Below are 11,785 nucleotides of genomic sequence, written 5' to 3'. Positions count from 1 at the left end.
CTTGCAAAGGTTCATGTAAACGCACGCTCCGTATAAACACACGCTAAGGAGCCCTCCCGAGCACCGTGCGTTTAGGCGGAGACTACTGTAGCGCTATAAGAAGAGAATTTTCAAAGCTCTTGACATACACGTTTTTTGTTGTTGTGGGAGATGTACATGAACTTCAGAGGACCTGTCTCTGAATAAGTTTCCATAAAACCAACATCACGCCACCACAGTGCTCAGTTGAAAAAGGTGGAAGGGAAGGCACCTTATTGATAGTGGACTGACACATATGAACAGCTTGCTCAAATGTGATTGTGATTGCAAGTATTTTATGCCCTGTTAGACACAGTTTAGAATATCATTTAGAAAGTTGGCTGCTTCAGCCAATGATGCTCCTAAGTCATTTTTCAGTTGATGAAAATCTAGTAATGTCCTAATTTCATGTCTTTTCCTGACTTAATCGTAATTGTTCTCTTCCAACTATATTGAATGTTTATATCAATTATGTAATGAGCTTTTACCCTGATTATTTTTACACAATGTCATAGTGGGTCAGTTTGATATCGCAATTTTTTAGGTAAAGCCAAATGAAGTTCTGGTTAAATGACAAAATAGTAGTGGGTGTCGCATTCAACGAAGTTGCTGGGACTGGCTTGTTTTCCTCGTTGGATCCGACCTCTGGTTGAACGTGACTAAGGCTAAAGTAAAGAAAGGAGACAAGTTATTATATTATAGGATGTAGGCCTACCCATACCAGTAATTACTACAGTTTTTCCCCCTGATGATGAAAATCTCAAACAGCATCAATGTGCACGTGTTTGAGTTGTGATCTGACCGTCATTTCTGCATTGTCAAATATTTTTTTTTACTGAACACTTCTCGTGTGGAAACATACTCTCTCACATCTAGGCCTAGCAGATATCTACATAAAGTAAAGGCGGGAGCTTGGATTTTCTGATCTGGGGAAGAAAAGAAAATTGAAAAAAATGAAGGTCTCGATCTAGACCTACCCATCCAGAGTTCATCCAGTTTCACACAACCTGCATCACGTTCCCACCCGCCTCCTCCCATCCCTACCGTAGGCTAACCCTCGCTCATCCTCTTGGCTTTGGGGCCCATATTACGAGGCACACTAGATCCAGCAACACACTGTGTTAGGAATCGATGATTGGCCTTGTGCTTCGCGTGAGATGGAAAGGAGAAAAATTCTTCGCTTTTAGGGCCGCCAATTGCTTTTATTTGGTTATCACCTCGTTGAAAGCGACTTCGGTCTGTTTGCAACCTCGTTGGAGCCGACATACATTTACAGAGAGGTATAGAGAGGAAAAAATCGGGGATTAAGGATTGCCTCGTCAGAGCCGAGTTCTCGTTGAATGTTACCTCGTTGAATGTTACCTCGTTGAATATTACCCCGTTGAATGTTACCTCGTTGAATGTTACCTCGTTGAATGTTACCTCGTTGAATGCGGCACCCACTGTACTGCAGTGGTGACAAAGTTTGTTCCTTTGTTACCCTCGATTTTGCTTCTAATTTTGTCAGCTCATCCAACCTGAGTGAAGAGTTCCAAGACTACCTGGAGAGAGCCCGCACCTGGCACCAGACCACAGTTGTTGCACAGGTGGGTGGTTTTTTTCGAGCTGTTTTTGAATGCCAAATGATAGAACAATGGTTTAGGAATGCAAATGCGGGAAAATCTCAAATTGCCCAGAAAATGATTTTTTAAATTGATTTTATGAAATGAGTGACTTCTTTTATATGAAAGGATCGAGGGGCGGAAGGGAAGAGAAGCAGGGTGGGGAAGCAAAGGGGAGTTAGTTAATCAATCAGGTTTCTTGTCTGTCGTCTTTCATTTTGCCGTAAAAAATGACATAATTGCCTCTGTTTGTGTTGTGTTTTAACTTGGAGTGGTTTTTCCTTGTGGTGCGGTTGAGAGGACAGCGTTGAACGTGATTGGTCATGTTTTGGGTTTTTCAGTAAAATCCATACATAAAAATGTGTTTTTAAATGGATATTAAAGGCATTGAGCCAAAAAAACGAAAATTCTATTAAAATTTTCCAAACCGATGGAAAAAATGCCCGTTTCGTCAATTATCATTACCGGTATTTCGACGAGCGCCTGGTTTCACCAGGCTGCCTCACATATTATTTCTACATGGATGTTTGATGTCTCTTTTTGTTGTTGTTATTGCCGGACTATAGCATAGATAAAGCACACAAAGCAGTATTATTAGTATGCATGCATTTTCAGTACAAAACCGTACACTTGTAAACTGTAAGGATGTCAATCTAATTGAAAAACATCTATGAAAATTTGACAGAATGCTGGCGAACTTTCTGCTTTTTACCTGGAGTACCTTGATGATTGAAAATTAGTTTACAATAGTCTCCCAAATATAATTCATTTATTTTTTCTGGTATCTTTCGTGAATAGACTGATGAGGAGGTAAGTACAGAAATCAGCAACCCAGTGTTTGCTTTTTTATTTTGTGTTTTAGAACAGTTAAGTTTATTTAGATCTCTGTGTAGCTTACCTCTGACATCTTTCAAATTTTTCTTTGAAATAGACCTACCACTTTTATCATTTTGCCATTTAAAAAAAAATCTATCTGAATTCTTTTTTATTTCTTGTTAAAGAAACATAATTTTAACATTTCCACCTTTTTGTTTGCTTTTAAGTTTTTTTCTCCCTGGCTTTCAATTGGACTATTAGGATTAGATTCGCTGTTGGTGTTTTCTATGTTTTAGTGGGGTTTTTTTTTTTTACAAGACTTTTCTTTTAAATCAATTGCTTCTAAATATATGAGACGAAAATAAACTTATTTGCAAGATTTTGTAGATATATTTAGCTGTTTTTTTCTCTCCTGTGTTCTTAGTTAATAGTTTGTTCTTTTTTGTCAGATCTTTTTATTTACTTTCAGGTATGTTTTGAAATTCTTTATAATACATGTATGTTGACAATTTTGCTTTAAACATTTTTTGGAATATCAGTAGGCCTAAACATTGCTTTAAGAGAGTTTGTGTGGTGGGTGTGCATGACATAAGGTACTGTAAGTAATATTTTAAGTTGTTAACATACTTCTTCAACAAAACTGCTTCTTTTAATTTTAGTTTTAGTTGTCTTTGCGGCACTTTTAACACAAATAGATCACATAAGTTTAGATTGGAGGTGTGACTAGAGAGTAACATACAAAGAAAAGAAGTAGGAGTAGGAGAGATAACGATAAATTAGATGTTTTAATCAGAAAGATGGAGGAAACCACACCATCACACCCACAAACCCACTTGATGAATAAACCACAAAAGTAAAAAACTTTAAGACCGACATACATTTGTGTTTTTTTTATGGATGTGCTGCTTGCGGCTGTGCGAATTTTAGTGCTTGTGCAGGAAGTTCTTATTTGAATGGAATGTATCTACACAGTAGAATATTAATAATGCTCTAGTGATAATGCCGCGATTTTGGTATTTCAAATTCAGGCCAAGGAGACACTGGACAAATATGGCCGCCCAACCACAATTCCAAAGCGGAAGGTGAAGGTCAAGTCTGGCTCGACAGCATCCCAGCCACGCGTTCCGGTGGATGAGGCGAGAAGTCTGAGTGCAAGGGAGGTGAAACAACGCCGCGACTATGCCCACTTTGTGCTCCAGGAGCGAGAGACAGACATAGCAAATAGGAGGAAAGACGGACTACTGAAATTGTACTTGCCTTATATCAAAACTTGAAAGACAGAGAGAAATAGGCGAGAGAAGGACAGACAGATATAGAGAGAGACTGGGTTTTTTTCAGTCAAGTATCAGAGGTACTCTTTTCAATTCATTTTTTTCTGGATGATATTTGTGTCTGAAATCCAAACTTGTTGGCTACATGGAGGCATTTGAGCAGACAATAGTTCTGGTAATTTTTGTTTGAGTTGAAATCCTGAACACTTTCCACACACCTTGCGAGCAGAACGCAAAACCTTTGTCTCCACGTACCAGAATACAGATGGCTTACATCACTACTTTACCTTCATATCGGCACAAATACCTCAATCATTATTAAATTTTCAGCACATTGAGAAAATTAAACATGACGATCGCATATTCACCAAAAAAGGAGTTAGAATCAGTCAGTGAAAAGCAGCACTCATGCTAGGTCTACTCGACATTTAAAAAAACCCAAAATCCACTCAATTGTAAACAAACTGATTTTTGCTCTCATAGGCCACACTAACCATTCAGAAAGGAAATTATGAGGGAAGGTAGAGTTTCTCAAGTTTCTGGTTGTTTTTCTCTTTTTTTCTTTGTAGAGGCTTGGGTGGCTTTTTTAGAGAGAAACTGAAATAAAGTGTTATTTCAAAGTTTCATTCTCTGGGTACAGTGGAGTCAGCTTAATCGAACTTGGTCATTTCAAAATCAGGGGTTAACCGAAAGTAGCATCCCCAATTTTTTTTCTTGTTTGAGAAAGCTGTTTAAACTGGAAACCCAGCCAAACCAAAGAAAATCCAGAAGCCCCACAGATTTCAATTTAAGTGGACTCCATTGTATAATTCTAATGATCAAATTTGAACACTATTGCACTTGTAATGCCAGGTGTGAACGTTATCTTGTTTTGATGTTCAGAAAACTGTTGTTATTTATTTGAATTTGTGGCCCTGAATCCATTTTTAAAGCCTAAAGCTCATGCACGAAGAAATTATGGTTGTTGAAAAAAAAAACAAAAAACAAAACAAAACAAGTGAGTACATTGAACTTGAACAATGGCTTTTGTCTACTTCTTGTGAGGGGTTTCTTTTGTGTAAAGTAGCATGTAATGTTTTATTTGAAACATGTTTAAAAAAAAGAATGAGACTGCTGCATTTTTTTTTTTTGTACAATTTTAATTCCCACTGGGGACAAGCAGGTTATCTTATATTATAGATGCCGACATCAATTCTGTTGTTGTTAGCAGTACAGACAAAGGAAGTAGGCTTATACAGAAAGGAAACGACAGGCCTTCATTAAAATACTCTTAATAAGTCCAAGTCTTAAACATGTCTAGGGCGACGAGACATTGCATGGAGGAGAAAAGTGGTCTTCTTAGACAGGTATTCCTCTTGGACACTGTCATTATAATATATGTATATATATAGAAAAAATATAAAGATGGAATGGGAAATGGTCATTTGTATTATAAGGTTATTATCTTAGGTAGAGGTAGTCGTTAAAGTAGGTCTGACGGTTTTACATGTGTGTTAGATTTTTCACACATGTAAATTTGTTGAGCAATAGAAGTTCATGTTTATCTTATTTTTACCCTAAGAGGGAATAGAGGATCTTTCATAATCATTATCCTCTCACCCTCTTCCTGCGGTCTGAGGTGAGGTTGTGAATATTTCATCAAGTTCTCTATTTATGATGGCTGGGAAAGGATATCGTTCCCATTTAGAGGTCACGTCTGGAAAATGGAGTTTATGAAATCAGGATGCTTCACATTAAGTTACACATGTGATGTCTCACGGGTAATGGGCGGTAAAGAAAGAATGTGGTGGTTTAGCAAGATATATGATGCTGAAGTTGTTCCATTAAAATAAAAAGAAAAAAGATCCCCCCCCACCTCCCCCACCTTAAAAAAAAATTGTTAATATATCTATGCGATGTAATTGCACTCATAGACATGCATTGCTGGCTGCTTTTGTTGTTGACTGATGTTTGAAGAAAGAATCCAATACAATTTTTTCTGTGATATTTTTTATATATGTTTGATCTTGTTGGTCATTTGTGTGTGACTGTGTCTGTTAAACCACAGTGAAAAACTCTGCAAAGTCAGTCTGCCTTCATCCTGCAGACTGTCCACTGTCATTGTAGTTTTCCGCGGGTGGATAAATCGCACCGCAGAACTTCAACTGCGGAATTTTAATTTTTCGCAGAATTTTGTAGCATTATTATGCTTGAATCAGACGAAGAGTTGCGAAAAAAAAAAGTAAACCTAACCGGACTGACGAAGTCGGTGATCTCCCTCTCACCGGAAGCTAGAGTGGTTTTTTGTTTGTTTTTGTAAACAAACTCGATCTATAATCAAGATTCTATAGAGATCTAGATGGGATTTCAAGATCGCCTATGTTTCTCAACAAAAATGGATAAATGTACAAAGACAACTGGCATTTATTATTTATAGCGCTTTCCTCATCAAATAAATTCTGACAATTGTGCAGCATAATTGATAGTTCAAAAGAAAAAGTTTGATCATGTAACGCCAATCTTGAAAGGCTTTCACGGGCTGCCTGATCAAAAGAATAGACTGCAGAGTTTGTGTAGTCGGCTACATATTGGCGGCTCGTAGGGCTAAAAAGTGGGCGTGCACAATTAAGCTATCACAAGTTGAAGATAGTCAAGGGCTTAGTAAATGGGATGGTGTATACTTTTAGGATCTTTGGGTTGGTGAAGGACCATATACTTTTATTTTCATTCTCTTTACTTGTCGCTTTGATTTCTAGAACTAAATCTGTTTGTTAGTTAAACATCAATTTCGTTCATCCTGCTTTGGAACTGAACACTCAATTAATAACTTTCACCACTCCAATACAAACCCATTCAAATACACAACTCATAGGACGGTGGCTTAATTAAGTATATCAGATTCACCTCCCTCAGGTTCAGGGTCACAGAGTCACTTGTCAGTGGCATGACAATGAACCAATCACAATTCACTTGAGCAGTCTGCTGGATTGCTCCGGGACTCACATATTTTTGCCATATATGTACAATAGTGAACAGTTTATCGTGTTTATTTTTAGACTGCCTACTGTGGGCTATGTTTCGTGGGTGCACATTTGAGATGTGCCATCTTATTAATATTAATGTACCACCAAACTTGCTACGAGTGTCACCATCGCTTGGGTTATCCCTAAGAGCGATTTAAACGTCAGGTAACCTCTGTTGAATATCCTATTTTGTTTAGTTAAAGCGCATGGACTTTGTCATGACATAGTAGATGTTTTACGGCGCTATAGACAGAGATGACAGATACGGCGCCAGTGAAGACCTTGTTTTGATATAATATTTGGCTAGTGTCTGTTTCTGGCTTCTTTTATTTTATGTTTGTGGGTGCTTTACGAAATCGAACATAAAAATTTTTTGGGCGGCACTGCAAAATCGTGCTCTGTGGATGAACCCCACCTGCTACAAATGTAATGAAATAGCTCAAACGGCCAGCTCACTTGGTTTTGACATTATACAATGGTGTCTCATTTCTATGAGTCACACTTTCTGCTAGTATTGTGTCTCATTACTATGGGTCACACTTTTTGCTAGTGTTTTATGTCATCAGCTTGTGTTTCTTAACAAAAATACAGATTGTATGCTGCTAATTATAATATGGGTTTTTTAGTGTTTCCTTTGCTACTTCTCAGCTTATGATTAATTGGAACTTATTTTTTAAAGTAGTATGGAAAAAGAAGATGGTCGCAATCCTTGCAGAATTCTGACAGAATTTGGTCATTTTGGGCATAAAATTCTGCGCATAAATTTGAAACTTTCCATGCAGAAAACTACGATGATAGTACGGTACAGCCCTCATCTTAGCAGGCTGTTAGGAGGGCACAGTTTGTAGGTATTACTGTTTTACTTTGCTTCTCCCCAGCACTTCAGGACTATTATTATCTCAAGATGTTTCTCTTTGGCCGTCGTTATTCGGACTCGAGCCCGAATATGAAAAAATGTTATTCGGACTCGGGTCCGGAAAAAAGGAAGTGTCTTCGTTCTATAGTTCTAACGTTCAGTGCTTCCAATTTTCCGCCATTTTTAGTCCCCCCCCACCTTTTCTGCCGATCCGATGCCCGCCGCCTCATTGATACGCCCCCCCCCCCCCCCATGTTTCCCACTTTCTTTGTTGTAGAAAAAGGTGAAATTGAAGATTAGCAGACCACCTGGCACCTGCATATTATGAGCTGTTTATCCAGAAAAAGTTGTGTTGCTGTGTAGAGCTGAGCATACAGCAACTTTTGATTCCATAGACCAGCGCACAATTCATAACGTAGATCTACATCAAGACTAGCTTATTATTATTGTAATAATGATCAGTTGCCGGGGGGAAAAAGACTGACGTGTATGCGACGTTCAACGCCCGGACCGATAGTGCCCACCACCCTCCCCGACACACACACAGCCACACGTGTGCAGGCCGCCCATCCGACCCCGACACACGCTAACGAGCCATCTTTAATTGCTTCTGATGACCTCTTGACAAATAAACATTTATTAGAAGCGCTATAACTTTTCAGGCCGGCCTCAAATTCATCATAAGATTAAAACTCGGCTCCTGCACAAAACGCCTTTTTGCCCGAAGTGATCCCGGTCTCTACCCAGCCTGAGGCGAGTCACGAGTGAGGCAGGACAGGAAGCCGCAGTCACGAGTCACAGGAAGTTGGAAGTGATGTCATGCTGGACAAGAATCAGAGTCCGAATAACATTTTTTCATATTCGGACTCGAGTCTGAATAATCACTTCGTTTCTCTTTACTAAAACAAACAGCCTCCATCCTTGCTTTAAAAATTTTTTAATACAGGTGTTTTATGCCCCCATCAACACAATCTAGATCATACATGATACTACATCCAAAAATCTGTGAAATCCTTGGCTCGACCAGCAAGTCACCCTGACCCCACTCTGTTGCATTTTCACACAGATATACAGACTTACACAATAAACAAAGACACAGATTCTTCAGTAGTGGCGAAATACTTTAGTATTTGTTTATCCTATTTAAATGAAAGAAAGAAATACATTTTGCAGTGGTAGTAGTAACCAAGTCCATGCCATAAGGACAGACACAGTCACTTGCAGAAACAAAGATGGAAAACGAAAAAGCATACACTTGCAGCATTCAGCGAAACTAAACAGTGTACCCTTGATCAGCGAAACAAAACCAAGAGCACACTAGCACTGCGAAATAAAATGGTGTACACCTGTACATGCACTGAAGAAAAAAATCTCCCCCACGAAAATGTACACTATGTACACAGAGCCATGCTTCACTCATGTATATAATATATCCTCGGTATCAGGATTGCTATCTGTGAAACTAAAATTAGCAACACATTTTTTTTACGGCTCAATGTTGGGCCTGCACATATTTTTATCACAGGAGAGCTTCGACTTGACCAATACGAGCGGCTAAAATTTTCAGTCATTTCGACATCTTGCTGTAAAATCTGCACGACTTTCCTTCACGCTGACCACTTCGCAAGAGGTTGAGAACAAAAGATCTGGTCAGAAGTACCACAAACTTCAATCATTTTCCCACCTTCTGTAAAATTGAGGTTTTATAGGCCACAAAGAGTGTGTGTGACATTGAAAGTTTGTCAATGCAAAGGCATACACATCGGTTTATGTCTATTGGATAAGGTAGAATGCGTGACAGTTGATAGGCAATGTCTCAACGTGAGTAGGCCTACATTCAAAGAAAAGATTTAGCCCACACAAATACAATGACATGCATGAGCGCACACAGTAGCAGAATAATACAAAAACACGTTTTACTCCTTCATAAGACAAACATTCTGAGCAAAACGCGGTGGCATGCCTTATTTTGGTCCCAATAGGAAAAGACTGAGCTCCAGTATTTGGTACACATGTATTTGTTATTGCAAACCCTCCAGACCAAGCACTATCGAAGATGATGATTTGACAAACAGGTATCATTACAACAAAAAACAAATATGTGGAGTTATCTGATATATGCCCAGCAGCAATTTCTGAAATGAAAAGGGGAAAAAAATCATCATCTTTGAGGGCAAATGTTTCTTCCCATAAATACCTCATTCTTAACTAAATCAATTTCAAAGAGTTGAAAAAGAAAAATTGTCAACTTAAATTCTAGTTGGGAAAAAACAAGGGTGGGGATACTGGAAAGGTAATTCTAGAGGCAGACCATGAATTAAGTCGAACACTGACAACATGCAACCCCCCCACCCTCCCCACAGTTTTTCACACAGTCAACAAAAAAATTTCATGAATGCTATGATATCTAGCTATATACCAGTCACAAATTTCATTGAGATAACCGAAATATCAACAAATAGACAAACACATGACTTGAAAATTACAAAACTTATTTGCTTTTTAACTGAGTGTAACTCTGATTCAATCTGGAGGAGAAATCAAGACAAAGGTGGTTACATACCACAAAAACTTTCTTCCACTTGTAGTAAATCGTAGGTCCATATATGGAACCTGCCTCATTTCACCAGGAAACAGATCAGGGTAACAGTTACATTGAAAAAGAAGTAAGAACTAAGAGCATGCTACATTTATGAACCCATCAACCACCCGTAGAATACCCGAGGAAACTAAAAGACGAAACAAACAGAACTAACTAGATACACCATCTGTCTGCCCCAAAGCTCAGCATGCAACAGAAGAGGAACAAAAGAGAAGGGAGCACGAGAAACATCTGCAAGCTGGTACCGACATGCCACATAGAGGTAAGGGACATCACATTACATCATAAAGTAGGAACTACATCTGCAAATCACGACAGCCAAAAGTCATGGAGTTTTTCTTCACACGAACAGGACAATAGAGCACAGAGGAGTCCGTTCACATAAACTGACCACTGGAAGATCTCCGCTTTGTGCATAAGGCCAGTAGTGAGTGAAAACTTCTGCAGAGGTCGCTCACTCACATGATCCCATCAGAAGATAACGATGGTACAAGGGCTCCCTTTCCTACTAAACGACATGATACGCATGCAAAGTTAATAAATAGCATCTTATCTCCCCTTCCAATTGCCACCTTTCCCTCTCCTTTCTGAATACGTACAGAAAAGAATCATGAAGAAAAGCAGCCTTGAAGTTTATCCACCCAAGAAAGCATCAAACTGAAAAATGTTCCATAGAAAACCATGCCAAGTACTAAATAAATACTACCATGAAACACATTGTAAGCCTTCATCTGATCTAATCTATGCAAAAATAACATATACACTTTCACCAGCAACATAACGTTGCCATGAGCTTCTTTTATGAATATGCACACATACATACATACACACACCATCACTGATGAACGGAAACCTGAAACTTTAAAGTACCAGGTACAAACACTCTTCACAACTTGCAACTTTCACAATCACACTCAAAACACACACACACACATCATGTAGAGAAGAGCAACTTGCACAGTGGACAATGTCAATTCCACATAGAAGGATGGCAAAGACGTGGTTCCATTCACTATGTACCACGTCACTCTGAAGGCACAACTCCCGTCCTCAGATCTTTTTAGACAACAGCAACAATATATGTATATTGGTATATACTGACACAGCTTCATATACATACACATGTGTATATATATATATACACATATGTTGGTTGACTACGACTTGCCATATTAGTAAAAATGACTTCCTTTCAGTTAAAAAGTTTATTTACATTCACAGAGTCTGTTGAAGGGGAGCGCATGGATACAGGAATACAGTTAACTCTGCTTCAACCAAAATCTGCAGGACCACCGGATTTTCTTCGGTTTAGCAGCTGTGTTTTTAGTTTAGAGAGCTTGCTCAAACAGAAAAAATAAAAAATCAGAGATTAACTGATTAACTGATTAAATTTCGGATTAACTGTTTTCAATTTAAGTGGACTCCAACTCTAGAAAACTCAGTGATAGTTCATGTCGCACCGATGGTTCAGAAGTCCGTCCAAAAAGACGTTCAAAACACAGGAACTGGAGTGGAAACCTCTGCCCTGACCAAGATTTGAATTAGCCTCAGTAAAATAAAAACTGACTAAACATGCCTGAAAGCAAAAATAATTGAGTTCAACCATTCTTATATTCAAA

At 38.6% G+C, this 11,785-nt stretch overlaps 1 protein-coding gene across 1 annotated transcript in view; it reads left to right on the top strand.

The window, feature by feature from the left end:
* LOC101849638 (tetratricopeptide repeat protein 28) overlaps positions 1-5,701 on the top strand; it is a gene marked incomplete in the record, with an annotated part of 49,999 nt that extends 44,298 nt beyond the window's left edge. Inside the window, 3 exon segments of the mRNA XM_013086798.2 lie at positions 1,526-1,604; positions 2,418-2,429; positions 3,464-5,701. Of these exon segments, the coding sequence (XP_012942252.1) occupies positions 1,526-1,604; positions 2,418-2,429; positions 3,464-3,709 (337 nt within the window).
* Between the last annotated feature and the right edge of the window lie 6,084 nt (positions 5,702-11,785).

This window comes from Aplysia californica, unplaced genomic scaffold, assembly GCF_000002075.1.
Source record: "Aplysia californica isolate F4 #8 unplaced genomic scaffold, AplCal3.0 scaffold00506, whole genome shotgun sequence".
Classification (NCBI taxonomy): Eukaryota; Metazoa; Mollusca; class Gastropoda; order Aplysiida; family Aplysiidae; genus Aplysia; species Aplysia californica.
Note: the sequence above shows the minus strand (reverse complement) of the source record. Positions and strands in the feature narration are given on the sequence as shown.